General features: G+C 42.3%; 1 protein-coding gene across 12 annotated transcripts in view; it reads left to right on the top strand.

Moving 5' to 3' along the window:
• Positions 1-19,183, top strand: part of INPP5A (inositol polyphosphate-5-phosphatase A) — a 402,494-nt gene that overhangs the window by 266,368 nt on the left and 116,943 nt on the right. For all 12 annotated transcript variants that reach the window (XM_053307912.1, XM_053307906.1, XM_053307907.1 and 9 more), the window contains one exon: positions 15,472-15,556. In XM_053307912.1, coding sequence (XP_053163887.1) covers positions 15,472-15,556 — 85 coding nt within the window. The remainder of the gene's footprint in view (positions 1-15,471; positions 15,557-19,183) is intronic.

Below are 19,183 nucleotides of genomic sequence, written 5' to 3'. Positions count from 1 at the left end.
GTTTTCCCCCGCCCGCCCCCCGGTATTATTATTCATTGTGAATTTGAGGACATAAAATACATATTTAAACCCCAGAAAAATCATACAGATCTTAATCGTTGTGAATTTTGTCTGGTATTTACTGAATATACTTTAATAGTGTTAAAGAACATGTTTGACTCTTGCATATAAAGAAGTAGGCTATACGTTATACTGGATTAAATATGTCTGAAAAAGTGCTACTAAATATATACTTTAACTCAATATTAGCATAGCTATTTAACATATATATTAAATAACACAGCTATACATGGCTTTTCAGATACTTTTATTTTAAAGTGTACTTTAATTCGTTGTACTTCAACCTAGTGTTGACCATAATAATAAAGTATTCATTAGTGCTACTTCATATTGCTTTAAAAAAAAAACTAGATTTCTTAACATATTCTTAAATATTTGGAAAGGATTTGAATCAAATCACAAACCTTTGCATACAGAGCTGTTTGTAATTAAGAAAAGCCTTGAATTGGCAATGAATAGTTCATTATTGAAACATTTTAAGGGGGAGGATATTCACTGAAAAACAAAAGGCGGTGGGGGGGTTAACCCACATAGAAGCAGCAGTAGTTAAAACAGAACAAAACAAAAAGCAATCCCAAACCTTGTTTTCATTCCTTTTCCATCTTCCTTTTATTTTATTTTATGCCTCATATATTCAGGCTGCTGCCTGCTTTAAATAAATAGAAATAGACACAAAACTTGATAGATTTCTATTTTGCCTTTTTATACTTTTGACAGACCTTGAAAAATACCAAAATGTTGGCTGAATATGTGGTAGGAATCTTAATAAAGGAGATACTATCAAAAGTTAGGAAGTTTAAATTATTAATTCAACTAATAACTCCAAATCAAAGATTAATCTACCTCTGTATTGTTAATGAAGCTGCTCTTGGGGTGTTGGCAAACCACCTCTGACTAACTTTTGGGCTTGTGTGGGGAACCAGCAAATCTAGAATGAGCAGTTCATTGCAGAATAGATTTGTGCAAAGGTTTGGGCTTGGAAATGACTGACAGAGTAGAAGTCAAATGCAATCAGGTTTATTTAAGGTTTTAGGGATACAGAAAGGAAATCTTGATTGGCAAGCAGCACAGTATTAACCAGTAAACCTAACCAGGCTAATAATATCAATAACCCTAGATTGCAGGAAGAGGCGTTTTAGCTTGAGATCCAAATTAAATCCATTCAAGGTTGACCAAGGAAACAGTCTTAAAGAACAGCTTTAGACTTTAAAAAGAGTAGAAAGAGAGGGGAGCAAGATATTTCAGAGCAGAGATTAGTATACCTAATTACTTTTGGTGTGTTTGGACACTTGTTGCTTAGTCAATACAAAAGGACCTCTCTCTCCAGGGACAGTCAGGGAGGTGGGATACAAGAGTGGGGACCTGGGTCAGGAAGCAAGTAAAAGTCCAAAGGTGGTCTGATTCCAAGAGACCAGTTCCTTGCTGGAGCCAAATGTGCAGCAAAGATCAGGCCCGGAGACAGAGCCAAACTGGAGGCTGAGAACAGGATGGGCACGAGAACCAAGGCACAGCAAGGTGGTATAGCTGATGCGCAGATGCACGCACATGCAGTGAGTGAATCCAGAGAAGAGACACATTGTTTGGTGGTCTCAATGACAAAAATAGGCAACATCTTGCCCTGGGGCCAAACATTGACAACACCTTTCTGCTGAAAAGGATGACATCTGTGATGGACAAAAGAATAGATTTGTCCTGTTCAAACTTAGGTAGGTATGTTCTAACAGCACAATGAAGTGAATAGGCTTGAGAAACCTGTGTGGGACAGAGTGAATGTATGCATTAAAGCATATCTTTGTGGGTCAGGAAGATCTGGGTGCAATTGGAATGTTTTAACAAGTACTCTTCCTGAGCCTCAAGCCAACCATTACCACTTCTGTTAGAGAGATGAGTCTGTCATACCTCATCTACTCCTTCTTGTGAAGCTGATAAGTTCAAAGTCTAATCAGATGTGCCAACACAGAGGGGAGTTCTTTGGCCATTGGTGTTAGAAGAATAGCTCTTAAATCATATCTACTTCAGCTTCCTCATCTGTGCTAGGAATCAAAGAGGATAGCATGAGAAATAGTCCTCTTTCAGTCACTGGTTAGGCTTGACCTAGAGTTAAGAACATAAGAACAGCCCTGCTGGATCAGGCCCAAGGCCCATCTAGTCCAGCATCCTGTTTTGCACAGTGGCCCACCAGATGCCACTGGAAGCCACAGACAGAAGTTGAGGGCGTGCCCTCTCACCTGCCATTACTCCCCTGCAACTGGTACTCAGAGGCATCCTGCCTTTGAGGCTGGAGGTGGCCCACAGCCCTCTGACTAGTAGCCACTGATAGACCTCTCCTCCATGAAGTCATCCAAACCCCTCTTAAAGCCATCCAGGTTGTTGGCTCTCACCACATCCTGTGGCAGAGAGTTCCACAAGTGGATCACGCGTTGTGTGAAAAAGTACTTTTGTTTGTTGGTCCTAGACCTCCTGGCAATCAATTTCATGGAGTGACCCCTGGTTCTAGTGTTGCGTGAGAGGGAAAAGAATTTCTCTCTCTCCACTTTCTCCACACCATGCATGATTTTATAGACCTCTATCATGTCTCCCCACAGTCGTCTTTTTTCTAAACTAAAAAGCCCCAGGTGTTGTAGTCTTGCCTCATAAGAAAGGTGCTCTAGGCCCCTGATCATCTTGGTTGCTCTCTTCTGTACCTTCTCCAGTTCAACAATGTCCTTTTAAAGATGTGGTGACCAGAATTGTACGCAGTACTCCAAGTGTGGTCGCACCATAGTTTTGTATAAGGGCATTATAATGTTAGTCGTTTTATTTTCAATCCCCTTTCTAATGATCCCTAGCATGGAATTTGCCTTTTTCACAGCTGCCGCACATTGAGTCGACACTTTCAACGAGCTGTCCACCGCAACCCCAAGATCCCTCTCCTGGTCCGTCACCGACAGCTCGGATCCCATCAGCATATACTTGAAGTTGGGGTTTTTCGTCCCAATGTGCATCACTTTACACTTGCTAGCATTGAACCGCATTTGCCATTTTGTCGCCCACTCCCCTAGTTTGGAGAGATCCTTTTGGAGCTGCTCACAATCCATTTTGGATTTCACTACCCGGAAGAGTTTGGTATCATCTGCAAATTTGGCCACATCGCTGCTTACCCCTGCTTCTAGATCATTTATGAATACATTAAAAAGCACCAGTCCCAGTACAGATCCCTGGGGGACCCACTTCTTACCTTCTCCATGCTGCCTGCTAAGCAATATACCCTCCTGAGTTAGCTCATGTAAGCCAGTGGTGAGCCCACAATCCCGTGAGTTCAGAGAGTCCAAAATGGAAACTACAAGCCTATCATCCCAAATCATGTATAGGGGTGCTACTGGGAGCCCCCAAATAGGCTTTCTTTGTAACAGTATTTCCCTTCCAGAAGAACATGGCAAAACAGTCCGTAGGAGATGCTAGAAATAAATCCCGAAGCCTGGAATTGTAAAAGTACAACACAAAGAACACTCTATAGACTTTCATTTAATTTCCTGTTCAGACCATCCCCCCTTTGGCACAGAGTTTTGCCTCCAGTGGGAGCAGCTGCTTCTTGGGGCAGGGGGTGGGTGGTGGGTAGGTGGGAGAAGGAGCCAGGGGTAACCATAGGTGGGGCTAATATAGGCAGGTCCAACCCTAAGTTAGAGAGAACCAGCCAACGGTTTTCTCCATCTGTAAAGTTGTTTACTTCTCTCAACCAAATTCTCCATCATTCACACCAACACTTGGCAGCTGGCTATTTAGTGCTAAATAAATAAATACATAATAGTTTTATAGTTTTGGATTTAGAATTTTTATTGTACTTTAAATTTTTAAAATTATGTTAATGTTTTAATGGTTTTATATTGCGAATCGCCCAGGGCCTCTTTTGTTTGGGGCAGTATATAAATGTACTAAATAAATTTTTAAAAAGTAAATTCACCCCTTGGTTGACTACGAGTATGAGTAAAGGAATCCTGCCCTTAGAGTGGTTCATGGTGGGTGTCATTGTGCAAAGTAGCAATACCCTCTCACTAAAGCCCCCATGCCTCTTCTTCAGTAGCTCCATCCCTCCTTCTATCAGCATTGCCTCCACTTCTCCCCTTCCTTGCAATGTCAGCCCTCTCCCCCTCACCCCTTGAAGGACTAGGCTAAGAATTCCAACTTAGTGCGCGGGAGGTGGGTGGGTGGTGAATCTCGAGCACCTATTTGCAGGTAGCACCAGCTTACACATGTTTCACACCATTTGAAATACCACAGCATATTTGGCCACACACAGAGCCCACTAATTTCCTTTCATCTGACACATATGGATATGCATACTTTTAAAAAACAAACAAACAAAAAAAACAGCCTTATTGCTCCCTTCCAGGCTCATTCATGTAGTGCCAAGTCATGATTTGGTATTACCTTTAAACCAAATCTCAGACAGTGAAGGACGCTGATTTTGTTGTCTTCTGGCTGCCCTTCCACTCCATGCTGGATTTTCAGTTAAAATGTTAGTAGCCATTGTTACTTGGAAGATGTTTGGTTACCCAGTGCCTGATGTCACCTGCTACTCGTATGAATCTGATTTTGCTGTGACATTAGAGGTAGTGTAATGTGATCTAGTTACCCAGATAGATTAAGAACATATGAACAGCCCTGCTGGATCAGGCACAAGGCCCATCTATTCCAGCATCCTGTTTCACACAGTGGCCCACCAGATGCCTCTGGGGAACCCACAGGCAAGAGGTATGTGCATGCCCTCACTTCTGCTGTTGTTCCCCTGCAACTGGTATTGAGAAGCATTGTGCCTCTGAGACTGGAGATGGCCCACAAACACCAGACTAGTAGCCATTGAAAGACCTGTCTACCATGAATCTGTCTAAGCCTCTTTTAAAGCCATCCAAGCTGGTGGCCATCACCACATCCCATGCCAAAGAATTCCATAGTTTAATTATGCACTGTGTGAAAAAATATTTCCTCTTATTGGTCCTAAATTTCCTGACCTTCAGTTTCATGGGCTGACCCCTGGTTCTAGTGTTGTAAGAGAGGGAGAAAAATTTCTCTCTGTCCACCATCTCTACTCCATGCATAATTTTATACACTTCGATCATGTCTCCCCTTAGTCACCTCTTTTCCAAGGTAAAGAGCCCCAGATGCTGTAGCCTAGCCGCATAAGGAAGGTGCTCCAGGCCCCTGATCATTTTGGTTGCCCTCTTCTTCACCTTTTCCACTTCTACAATATCGTTCTTAAGATACAGTGACCAAAGCTATACACAGTACTCCAGATGTGGCCGCACCATAGATTTGTATAAGGTTATTATAATATTAGCAGTTTTATTTTCAGTCCCCTTCCTAATGATTCCTAGCATGGAATTAGCCTTTTTCACAGCTGCCTCGCACTGAGACAACACTTTCAATGAGCTGTCCACCACAACCCCAAGATCTCTCTCCTGGTCAGTCACCAACAGCTCAGATCCCATCAGCACATATGTGAAGTCGGTGTTTTTTGCCTCAGTGTGCATCACTGTACACTTGCTTACATTGAACCGCATTTGCCATTTTGTTGCCCACTCCCCCAGTTTGGAGAGATCTTTTTGGAGTTCCTCATAATCTGTTGTGGATTTCACTACCCTAAATAGTTTAATGTCATCTGCAAATTTTGCCACTTCGCTGGTCACCACAACTGCTAGATCATTTATAAACAAGTTAAAGAGCACTGGTCCCAGTACCAATCCCTGGGGGACCCCACTTCCTACCTCCCTCCATTGTGAAAACTTTCCATTTATTCCTACTCTCTGTTTCCTGTCCTTCAACCAGTTACCGATCCACACGTGAACCTGCCCCCTTATTCCATGACTGCTAAGTTTACTCCAGAGCCTTTGGTGGGGAACTTTAGCAAAAGCTTTTTGAAAGTCCAAGTATACTGTGTCAACCGGATCACCTTTATCAATTTGCTTGCTGACACTCTCAAAGAACTCCAAAAGGTTATTGAAGCAAGACTTTCCCCTTGCAGAAGCCATGCTGGTTCTCCTTCAACAAGGCCTTTTCTTCTATATGCTTAACAATTTTGTCCTTAAGTATGCTTTCCATCAATTTACCTGGGACAGAAGATAAGCTGACCTGCCTGTAATTTCCCGGATCCCCACTGGATCCCTTTTTGAAAATTGGAGTCACATTGGCTACTTTCCAGTCCTCTAGTCAGGGCCAGTGCCAGGCTACTTTGCACCCTAGGCAAGGCTAAGTACTCCCCCCCCCCAAAAAAAACACTTCAATTTTAAAAAACAGATGTTTTGTATAAAAAATGAAAAGCACAAAACTTGGAACTGCTAAATTTATTTTAAATTGCAAGAATAGATAATACATCAATTTTTGATTATCTTTCTCAAATACAAAAGAAAATATTTTGGCACACAAATAATTTTGAACTAGAAGGGCACTTGGTAGAGCGCATACCTCTGCCAAGGGCAACACAACCCTCAAAACCACATCAAAATCTGACTTTGCGTGCCTTTTCCTATGCAAATTTTGTCACCAATTCAATCAGATCAAGTGCTGATGCCTGTTCATGTTCAATTGATATAGTTGCCAAGCCAACTAGTCTCTTTTGCAACATTGTTGAGTGTATGTAAGGTTTTTATAAGTTTGAGCTTTGAGAAACTACATTCTCCACTTGCCACTGATACTGGAAGTGTGAGAAGGATCCTTAGAGCAACGGAAACATTAGGCACATTATCCAGGAGTTTCTTCGACGTTGCACCCCGGAGTTGGATCAGGAGGTGGCCGCTCTTTTGGAAAAGGATGCAATCGAGAAAGTCTCCAACCCTGACAGCCCCGGGTTCTACTACCAATATTTCCTTGTGCCAAAGCCAGAAGGCAGTCAGCGCTCCATACTAGACCTGAGGGCACTGAACAGACATTTGGTTTACAAGAGGCTCCAAATGCTTTTGGTACCAACCGTTATGACCATCCTGGACAAGAACATGTGGATAGTCTCATTGGACCAAAAGGGTGCATACTATCATGTTTCAGTACGCCCTCAACATTGGCGCTTACTGTGGTTCCATATAGGGGGGATCCCCTATCAGTTCAAGGCCTTACCGTTTGGTCTCCCGACCGCACTGAGGGTCCTTACAAAATGTCTGGCCCTGGTGGTGGCGTTTCTGCAGGAGCAAGGTTTACCAGTGCTGCCATAACTAGACGATTGGCTAATCGTGGTGAGCACCAGACAGGCAGTTCTGGACGCCCTCAAGATCATGATCAATATCCTATCGGAGTTGGGCTTCCAGATAAACTTCAAAAAATCTCATTTGGAGCCTACCCTTCAAATTCAGTTCATTGAGCTGATCGTCGACATGACCTTGGAGAAGGTCTTGCTCCCGACCGGCAGCATTGTAACTCTCCGAAGACTAGCTGCCATTTTCCTAGCTGGGGACCCACAGACCATACAACCACTGTTGGGCCACATGGCATCAAGTACATATGTTCTACCTCAAGTGCGCCTTCAAATGCACGTCATTCAAATATGGTTTTTGGACATGTTTGATCTTCTTCGGGATCCAGGCCATCTAGAACACTCGCCCCCTCCTTGGGTATGGGTGATGGCGCAATGGCGGATGGAGTTTCAGCACCTAAGTGTTGGTACTCCTTTCCAAACACCTCCGGCCAGCAGGATTGTTATGACAGATGTGTTGGAGCTTGGCTGGGTAGCTCACCTGAACGGGTTTTGTCTGAGTGGACATTGGTCCCCCATGGAGCGGACTTGGCACATCAGCTATTTGGAGCTGTTAGCCATTTTCAACGCTGCCCCTACTGGGGGGTTGTTCGGTGCTGATACAGACAGACAATACAACAGCAAAAGCTTATATCAATCGCCAGGGATGCACGTCCTCAAGGAGCCTTCTGTTTCTGATTCTGGACCTGTGGCGTTGGTGTCTGGTACACAGGGTATCACCTCAGGCTGTCCATATCCAAGGTATGCTGAATGTTCAGGTAGACACCCTGAGCAGGATGACTGTGGTCTCCCACGAGTGGGAGCTACTTCAGAGTGTTCTGAGGGACATATTTGTGAATTGAGGGGTTCCAACTCTGGACCTGTTTGCTTCCCAGGACAATACGCAAGGTGCCCTCTACTGCTCCAGGGGAAGAGAAGGCGAAGGTTCTCTGGGAGATGCCTTTGTCCAGTCTTGGACGGGACAAACACATATATGTGTTTCCTCCATTTCCTCTCATTCTGAAGGTCTTGCTCAAACTAAGGGTGGATTGGGCCAGGGCAATCCTGATAGCCTCGTGGTGGACCAGGAGGCTTTGGTTTCTGACCCGGAAGCGCATGGAGGTGGACTGGCAATGTCTATCTGTCCTGCCAAACCTGTTTTCTCAGGAACAGGAATGGGTGCTATACCCGGATGTTCGGTCCCTCCACTTGACTGCATGGCAGGTCCTGCCAACTTCCCCTTGAGACTGAAAGAGGTGTTGGTGGCTGCTAGGGAGCACTCCACAAGACTACAAATGGACTCGCTTCACATCCTTTGCTTCCCTGAACAGGATTGATGCATTTAATCCATCTGTACAAGACATTTGTATGAATCTAGTGTCCTTTAAGGAATCTGGGTTGAAACTGGCATCCCTTAAGGTATATTTGGAAGCCATTGTGGCACGTTCTCCCCCTGACCAACCTTCTTGGTTTAAAAATCCAGTGGTTAAAAGTTTCCTGAAAGGTCTGTCACATTTGTTCCCGGACGATGCGGTCATGTCACAGGCCTGGGACCTATCCGTGGTATTGGCTGGTCTTCTATGGCCGCCCTTTGATCCTTGGCTTCTATTGACCCTCGTCTCTTGACCTGGAAGGTTGCCTTTTTGGTGGCCATTACCTCCGCCAGGAGGGTGAGTGAGTTAAGAGCCCTGAGAGCTGACCAACCGTACCTGCAGTTCCATAAGGACAAGGTCGTGCTCAGGATGGATGTCAAGTTCCTACCAAAGGTGGTGTCCATCTTTTCTCCTCTCGTCCCCACTCACTTTGCCCATGTTCTTTCCAAATCCTTCATTGGATGCGGAGAAACAGCTACACCGTTTGGATGTTTGAAGGGCCTTGTCCTTCTGCATTCAGAGAGCTGCCGAGAGGAGGAAGTTTCCCTCCTTGTTTGTTCTATATGATTAGCCGTGTAAAGGGCTCCAAGTCTCAGCCTAATCCCTGTCCAGGTGGATAGTCTCCACTATTGAACGTTGTTATCAGTTGGCCCATAAGCAGTTGCCTGCTACTGTGAAGGCACACTCTGTTAAGTCCATGGCGTCCTCTGTGGCCTTTGATTGTGCTGTCCGGTTGGACACTATATGTCAGGCCAGCTACTTGGGCTTCTCCCCATTCATTCATTCGGTATTATCCTATTGATGCTAGAGCACGTAATGATGCTGTATTTGGCAGGACTGTCCTGCAATCTATTTTCAGTTGCAATTGCTGTCCTGAAATAAATTCTTTCTGGCTGTTTACATGTTGCCTCTGTTTCTTCCGTCCTCCTTGGGTGCTTGCTTGTTATGCGCCCATATGTTTAGAAGACAGAGAGCATGTCAAAGAACTACTGGTTACTCACCCATAATGTTGGTTCTTCTAGTGGTCATCTGTACTTCTACACACCCTCCTGTCCTCCCTGCGTAGTTCACTGAAGCTTGACTCTGTGACTGAAGGGATGAGGAGTGGTGTAGCCGCATATAGCAGCTGGGGGTGGGATTCCCGCCCAAAGCAGAAGAAATCGAGCTTGTTAGGTTCCAATGAGGTCTCTGCGCAGGCGCATAGCCCATATGTGTACAAGTACAGATGACTACTAGAAGAAGCAACGTTACAAGTGAGTAACCTGTAGTTTTGTTGTAGTATGAAGATAAGTACTCCTTGTGGCGGCATAGACTTTGGAAGTCTTCAAACTATTGCTATAAATTCACAACACGGATCTTCAGCATCAGTATCTTTGTTCCCATTATACATCAATGATTCTTCCAGATTCTTGCAGGCCGTAAGTACATCTTCAGTAGATTTTTTCTTTATAATTTATAAATTAAGTTTAACAGTATTGTTAGTGTTGAAAACAATGAACTGGGTTTTTTCTCATATTTGTACTCATTATTCTGGTTTCTCACACTCTTAACACATTGACACTCTGCACCCCTCTGAGGTCTGCGCCCTAAGTGGCTGCCTAGTTGGCCTAATGGTAGCACTGGCCCTGCCTCTGGTACAGAGCCCAATTGTAAGAACAAGTTTTATATTTTTTTTCCTAGGAGATCAGCAATTTCACATTTGAGTTCCTTCAGAACTCTTGGGTGGATGCTATCTGGCCCTGGCGATTTTTTAATTTTTAGCTTTTCAAGACAGTTTAGAACATCTTCCTTTGTCACCTCAAATTCTCCCAGTTCCTCAACCGCTAAACCTTAAAAGCTCAATTCTGAAGAGGGTATACAGTCAGTATCCTCCACTGTGAAGACAGACGCAAAGAACTCATTCAGCTTCTCTGCAATCTCCTTTTCCTCCTTAATAATCCCTTTCACACCCTCATCATCTAAGCGTCCAACCGCCTCCCTGGTAGGTTTTCTACTTTGGATATATTTAAAGAAGTTTTTGTTATTCCCCTTGACACTTCTAGCTATATACTCCTCAAACTGTCTCTTTGCATACCTTATTGCCTCCTTGCATTTCTTTTGCCATAGTGTATGTTCCTCCCTGTTCTCTTCATTTGGGCAGGACTTCCATTTTCTGAAGGAAGTCTTCTTCCCTTTTATAGCTTCTCTGTCTCTATTTGTTAGCCACGCTGGCGTCCTCCTTAACTTAGTGGTACCTTTCCTCCTTCTTGGTATACATTCCATCTGTGCTTCTAGTACCGTGGTTTTAAATAAGTTCCATGCTTTCTGGAGTGATTTGACTCTCCTGACCTTCCCTTTTAACTTCCTTCTTCCCTGTCTCCTTGTTTTTGAGAAATTTCCTTTTCTGGTTTAGGTTTAAGGAAGGGATTCAGAACAGTTTGAAAAATTATTTCATTTGACCCGCATACAAATAGCATAGTTGCAGCTGTGCCAAAACTGGACTGCTGTGGAAAACCTCATGTGTAAACCATGTTCTGAACAGCTGAAACCTTTGAAACAGAGCCTGAAGATGTTCAGAAGATAAGTGACTAGAAGATTGTTGACTAGCTTTAGGCAGCAATGTTACAATCGTTCTCAAGCTCTTTGCTATGTAAACTGCTTTGAGAATGAAAAGTGTTATATGAATAGTAATCATAGTAACCAACTTAAGTACACAATATGTGGTAAAGAAAACCAACAACACAAGCTGGAACAGATGGGGATGCCACGGCTCTTCCACATCATTTGTAGTATTTTGGTGATCATCAGGAGGACTCGCTGGTATAGTGGTGATAAATAGTTGTTACTCTCAGATTTAGGTTCTGGATAGGTTTAGGCTGAGTGTTTACTTCCTTGGGATAGTGGTGGAAGAGTTTAAAACACTGTGCAAACAAGCTGCCATGCACTAGCCTTCTCCTACAGTTAAAAACAAGTTATTCTGATAAGAACTAATCTGCCTACTTTCCTTTCACTATAATCTTAATTGATAAACACCATCCTCACAAGTTAGCCCACTGCAACCTCAAACATTCACATGCCAGCCATCTTGAATTGAGATGGATGACATCATCACAAACTACGCCATTGAAGTTACCCTATGTATCACTTACTACAACTGTACCAAATTTGGTTCAAATCGGTTACGTGGTCCACAAGTTAGCCCACTTGTGCCTCAAACATTCACGTGTCCACCATTGTGAATCAAAGTGGATGACATCATTACCAGCTATGCCATTGAGGCATCCCTGTGTATCCTTACAGCTGTAGCAAATTTGGTTCAAATTGGTTAGGCAGTTCAAACTTTAACCCACTTGTGCCTCAAATGTTCACATGTCCACCATCTTCAATTAGGGTAGATGACATCATCACAAACTACACCATTGAGGTGTCCCTACAACTGTGCCCAATTTGGTTCATATTGTTCCAGGCATTGCAAAGTTGATAGGGACATACACACATAAACAATACCAGGGTATCTCATAAATCACTGGGAGGTCAGCTGCAGAGTGCAGAACATTCGCAATTGACCAAGAAGGTTTCTTTAAAATTAATGAATGGTATCAATACTTTGATATGGTGTAAGCAGTTTTACATCTTTCTTATCTAAAAATGAAAAGTAAATGACTTCCATACTGGCATCATTAGTTTTTTGCAGCTCTGGCATTTTCCATTTTCAAAAAAGAAATGTTAACAAAGCTGTACAGAAAAGATGGGCACACTGATCCTATAACTCCTCTTCGTTGTCATGCATGAACAGAAACTTGTCTGGTGACAGAGTGGATGTGGCCATGCCATACAGTTTTGTTTTATGACACAAGAAGTCCTTTGCATGCTCTTTACAGGACAGCCATTAGCCAGCCTCCTAGATAGTCACATTCATTCATTCGTTCATTTCTCTTCACACACAACCCTGTTAAGTAAGTTAGGCTGAGAGAGAAGATGACTGGTCCAGAGTCACCCAGCAAGTCTCATGGCTGAATGGGGATTTGAACTCCGGTCTCCCTGGACCTAGTCCAGCACTCTAAGCACTACACCACACTGGGGGCTGGCCTTGTGCTTTTCTTTTTTTCATATGTCACTACCTGATACAGAGGATTGGCCAGTGGTATTATCTATTCTGACTAGTTCTTCAAGGTCTCAGGCAGAGGTGTTTTGAGCAGGTACAAAGAACTGAATCTGGGACCTTCGGTATATAAAGCATGTGCTCTATCACAGGGCTAGGGTCTCTTCTAACTAGGTTAGACCTCTATATGTGTCGGGATAGCTGCTGAACTTCATCCTAGGGCTTGATCTGCTGTGGCAGCATTGTAGGATTGGTTTGTAAGTTCTACAGATATGTTGCAGTCTTTTTGATAATATTATCTAGACATCAAGAGCTGTGTGAAATAGCACTAGATCCTCCCACTGAGAAACATTAAATTAACACTGGTGACATGGCTTGGCTGCTTTCTTTTTTACGCCATTTAAATTTATCACTCCATTGGGTGATTAATTGCAACCTTTTATAGGAAATTTTGATTCATGGCATGTTCAAAAGGAAATTGTAATGCAGGATTACAATAAAGCAACTGCTAAAGCTCTTCAGAGTTGTTAGGGAAAAAATTTCACTTCTGCGTGTATTTGATATTTGATGAGCTATAGAGATTTATAGTTGTTAACTGCTAAAGCCTAGAGGAGTGCATGCTTTTCAAATGCTGCCCATTCCAACCCATTCATCTCTCTGAGATCATTCAAAGCACTACTGCAGAATGAATCAGGTACCTCAGTCTGCTCTGTCGCCCTCTTTCAGAAAACTGTTTAATGTGAATTCTTTCATTAACCAGTAGACCAGTTCCACATATTCCTTTCTAGCCTACAGTACTATCTACTTGTGAAGTGGATCGTTTTCCCATGAGCAAAACAATTGCTTTCAGTGGGGCTCTTAGCATTGCTGACTGAGCCTTGAAGAAGTAAAGCTGGTACAGAAGCAAATAGTGGAATTGTACTGTTCCCAGACTAAAAAGGGACCCTCCTGTATCTTTCACAAATTTATCCACTTGGACTTGAGGTGCACTTCTCACAGACGTTCTTAGGGAATACATAAATATACCTATATATTTATTATAGTACTCATCCATGTTACTACTGGTTTAAAAAATAAATATCCATTTATTCATTATTCAAAATAATAAAGTTCAGTCCCTCCCTTCTCAAATAGCTGGTTTTAATTTGAGTTTCTTTTTAAAAGCAAGAGAGTCTCATTGCTTGCTGTTTGTCACCATGTCATTTTTAGAAAGGAATAGAAAATAATAAACAATATTTGTAGCAAATGCTCCCACCCACCCACCTGTGTTGTATGTATGGCGACTTCTGCCATCATAATGCGTTGGGATCCATGTAGAATTGCATTTTAGAGCTTTGTTATATGAATTCCTCCACAGTTTCAAATAAAAAACATTTCAATTTGCGAGTGTGGTAGAAGCTGAATCCTCATCACAATATAATTGCTTGGATCTCACTGCTTGATTATTGTCATGTAGTGTCAGCTCCACTTGATTACTGTGGAGAAAAGTAGTGATCTGAAACCACCCACAGCCTCACTCCACACACTCTTCTGCCTGATCAGTGATATATAATTTATGTTTGTTTGTTTATGGCTAGCTTTAGCCTTTTTGTTGCAGAGTAGGCTTTTGTAAAAGGCTACTCTGACTGCATACACATGCACATCGCATACATGTATACCTGGTGGTTGTAATTTTCTAGTAGTGATGGGAAAATGCCTCAATCGCGGTGTACATATGTACATTGCACAGAGGCATCCTAAATTAGTTGTTCAATGGAGACTACAGGTGAAACTCGGAAAATTAGAATATCGTGCAAAAGTCCATTAATTTCAGTAATGCAAATTAAAAGGTGAAACTGATATATGAGACAGACGCATTACATGCAAAGCGAGATAAGTCAAGCCTTAATTTGTTATAATTGTGATGATCATGGCGTACAGCTCATGAAAACCCCAAATCCACAATCTCAGAAAATTAGAATATTACATGGAACCAAGAAGACAAGGATTGAAGAACAGAACAATATCGGACCTCTGAAAAGTATAAGCATGCATATGTATTCAGTACTTGGTTTGGGCCCCTTTTGCAGCAATTACTGCCTCAATGCGGCGTGGCATGGATGCTATCAGCCTGTGGCACTGATGAGGTATTATGGAAGACCAGGATGCTTCATTAGCGGCCTTCAGCAATTCTGCATTGCTTGGTCTCATGTCTCTCATCCTTCTCTTGGCAATGCCCCATAGATTCTCTATGGGGTCAGGTCAGGCGAGTTTGCTGGCCAATCAAGCACAGTACACTGTATACTTTTCAGAGGTCCGATATTGTTCTATTCTTCAATCCTTGTCTTATTGGTTCCATGTAATATTCTAATTTTCTGAGATTGGAGAGTTGGGGTTTTCATGAGCTGTATGCCATGATCATCACAATTATAACAAATTAAGGCTTGACTTATCTCGCTTTGCATGTAATGCGTCTGTCTCATATATCAGTTTCATCTTTTAATTTGCATTACTGAAATTAATGGACTTTTGCACGATATTCTAATTTTCCGAGTTTCACCTGTATGTACAGTGTTCATGCCCAGTGCCATCTAGAAGGCTCCTTCTACCCATCCCCACCACCAACATTGGCATGTTATTTGTGACTGACTGCTCATGCTCCCCTTCAAAATGCATGTAATCTTTTTGGAGTTACATTTCTAGATATTCTTTTTATCAAATGCTCTCAAGATTTTATTTCATATACAGCATACTTCATTTAATATTTTTATATGCCTTTTCAGAATTATAGATCAGCGGTTTGAGAGAGTTTCATATTTTGTCTTTGGAGATTTCAACTTTCGACTGGATGCAAAATCAGTGGTAGAGGTAGGACCTTCTTTCTCTTTAAATCTGAACCACCATCTAATTTCTTCATTTTAAAAAAAGAATGCTTAATGAACATCTTCAAGTTTGTCTTTGTAACTCCTTGCTCATGCGGTTCCTACTCTCCTTCCCCCAAGCATCAGAATGGAAGAGAGTGGGCCTGCTTTCACTCAAGTTACTGTCCTGGCTCTGCTCTCTACAACCCTGCCCCTCTCCAGAGACTGGGGCTGTCTCCTCAAGCACATCATCCACAGCATGATCCCCTTCTGCCATAAATAAGCCTGTGCAGGGGTCAATAAATGTCAGTTCAGTTCACCAGCCAAAAAAAATATTTTACTCATCAGATGGTTCCTCAAGCTATGTTGGCACATTGCTCGTCATCAGGATTTTTTTCACATTAGGCATCATTTTTCACTCATTACAGATTTCCTGAGCCTGTGCACTGTCAACCGTTCCCTAAAATTCTCTCCATCTCTCCCAAGACTTTGCTTTCCCAGTGCGGGAGCTCATGCTAACTGGAAGAGCTGACATGTTTCCAGGCCTCCACCTCATGCTAGATATTCTTGCCCGCCTTGCCCCATTCCGACTTCCTGCTGGTGATTCTCATCCACAGTGAGCATCAACCTCAAGGGGGTCTTGCCGAGTAAGAGTCCATGTGGCCCCACCATGGACTCCAGCTGGCTCAGAGCACAGACAGTCTTTGGCTTGCAGAAGAATCCTTTGGGTAACAGTTAACTATTCATAACAATAAAAGGAATGGAAACTTGCCTTCTGGGCAGTAGCGGCCAGTGAGGGCAGCGATGGGGAGGCAGCAAGAGGCAGTATCTGCAAGCAGCGGCGCTCCGCCTGGAATCCCATGTGGGTCGGTGGTGCTACACCCAACATCCTGAGGGGTGGCAGTGTGGCCCTGGCCTCTGCACGTGTGTGGAGCCTCCGTGCACGTGCAGAGGCCAGGGCCATGCTGCCGTCCTACCAGGATGCCCTAACACTGGTAAACACCTGCTGATTTATTGTCTCTCGCCACCCCCACCCACCTCCCCCAGTGCTGCCCTCACCGTCCACTACAGCTTCTGGGACTAATAGCTGGTTAATGGACATGATTTTCATCAGGACTGTGTCAGGAAATGTTTTAATGCCACATTCACCATGCACTGCAACCTCAGTCCTAATTGGGACTTCTGCAGCTGCTGCGTAAACTTGATTTTTAAAAAAAAATCAAATGCAGAACCAAACTACGTATTTAATGTAATGTGTAATTTTGCCCTCATTGGTAAACTTGGGACAGTTTCAGCCTAACATACTTCACAGGATTATAAAATGGCAGGGAGAGAGAGGGGTATGACCTGAGCTCCATGAGGAAGGGTGGTATTAAAATAAAATAATTTGCTCCTCAGGGCATTTCCTATTACCAGTTCATACATTACTTTTGTGAAGTGGAAGACCATAACAAAACCACTTCCCTGTAGCCAGAGGAACTAACTCTTAATCTGAGGTCTGAACATCTTCCAGTATATTGTCCATCTCAACCATTTTCACTAGCTGCTACTTTAGAGAAACCATAATGCTAAAGGTTCATTCAGCTAGCAGGCAGGTTTTGCTAACAGGAAGTCTGATACAATATATTTCTAAGAGCTGGACTATTCTACTATATATGACTAAAAATAACACCTTTTTTTGCTCTTCATTTATTTCCCTTGTCAGTTTAAAAAATTTCCTGTAAGATGACACTGCCAAATATTTAGGTACTTCAAGAAATTCTGAGCCAAAATTGATGCATTGAACAGTTAGATCTGCCTACTAAACGGCAGTACAAGGCAGTATATTTCCAAAGACAATCTCAGCAGAGCTACTGAAAGAAAAGATATATGGGTTGTTTCAAAAATAGATTTCCTATGCTCACATAGAATGACATAAATCACGTGGCACATTATTGGCCCTATTAAATTATAATTAAGAAGCAATAAATCATTAAGATGATTTATTCAAGGTTTTAGAAAGGAAAGATTACTTCAAAGCACTAATATGGCTTTGCTATGAAATTTTGTTTCACTGTTGAGGAAAAATCCAGGTCAAAGGCTCATAGGTGGTGCTAGAAATGGAGGTGTATATTAATAAATATGAACTGAAAGTGAGCCCAAATAATGGAGTGTGCGATCGGATCTTTCTCACAATGATCTAGAGTTTTGCGGAAGTCCTCAGTGCACACAGCACATGAACCTGTGAACTATTTTCAATTGAGATAACAAAGTTGCTTGTGCCAGAGAATGAGCATGCAAGTTTGTTGCTTCCATGAACACTTGCAAGTGAGCAAACACTCTATACATGGACACTTGTGCATGTGGCTCAGTTGAAGATGGGACACCTCAGTCAATTAAAAAAGACTGGAATACAGTCACCAAAATACTACGAAAAGATACTGTAAAGTATATCAATTTAGAACAGCAAAAATGTTTGCCCAGACACTAATAATGCATACAACGGCTAAAGAAAATGCTTTGGACTATTGTGGTCTGTCACAAAGATGTTGGTATTCTCCTGGAGTTATAATCTACATTAACATTTGTAACAGTTTGTATGGGAGTGGGTTTTTTCTCTTCTTAATATGTAAGTTTTGTTTTTTGTTATGTGCCCACTTTTGTAAGATTTGTTATATGCCGACTTTTGTATAATGGCAAGCTGCTATATTTCAGATAAAAGTTTATTCATTCAGCTAGGACATTGAACTAGATTCACCAGGAAGACTAGGCTGGTGCTGCTGCTCCAGTTAGATACATTTGAGATTATATAGCACTCCAAAACATGCTCAGTTCATATATATTCTGAAGTATATTTTTTTTCAAAATATATAAATATATATTTTATATATGCTTTAGTTGTTCCAGTCTTTTAACATTATATAATTTTGCATTCTGTTGGCTTTGATTGGATAGTAAAATACTTTGTGTGAACTGAGAGAAGACAATTCTAACAACTTGTCAAACACTTTTTAGCCATTGTATCTAACACCCTAGGCTATGATTTGCTAGAAATCCACTCAAGGCCTATTAAGTATGTAGTCTTACTGTTTGCTGTTTGGGTGGATAGGTTCTTGATAAGGAATTCCAGAGAGGCAACAGAATTGACAGGTTACCCCTTGCATTTCATGGCCCCAGTCACAAACATTTCCCCTTTTGCACACAAATGTGTGTTATATATCTGCCCATTGAAGATAACATGCCATGCTTCTGACAGAAGTGAATGAAAACTTTTGACACAATAAAATGGATAGTCTTTAATATCCTGCAAGATTCTTCGCTGCTTTTTATTGATCAGGTCAATTGTTCCTTTCCTTTGGGCCATATGCTGATTTGGATTAATTTACTAGTGCAAGTTTGTTGCATTGTGCATGGGGAACTGCTCTCTCTAGAAGACATTACAATTTTTTTAAAGAAGTATATTCCATCTTTCAATCTAAAATATACCCAAGGTAGCTTATAGTAAATTATTCAGTGCAATAAAAGCTATACTGCTGGGTCAGCTAAGAAAGATGTTGCCCGGGATGGTGGTATTAAAACCTCTTCCGCACACTGGACTGGTGTTGCCTCTAGCATTGTTGGATGGTGGTAGATGTATATCCCGAAAACACTTTCT

Source organism: Hemicordylus capensis, chromosome 3 (assembly GCF_027244095.1).
Source record: "Hemicordylus capensis ecotype Gifberg chromosome 3, rHemCap1.1.pri, whole genome shotgun sequence".
Classification (NCBI taxonomy): domain Eukaryota; kingdom Metazoa; phylum Chordata; class Lepidosauria; order Squamata; family Cordylidae; genus Hemicordylus; species Hemicordylus capensis.
This window is presented reverse-complemented; position numbering and strand designations above follow the sequence as displayed.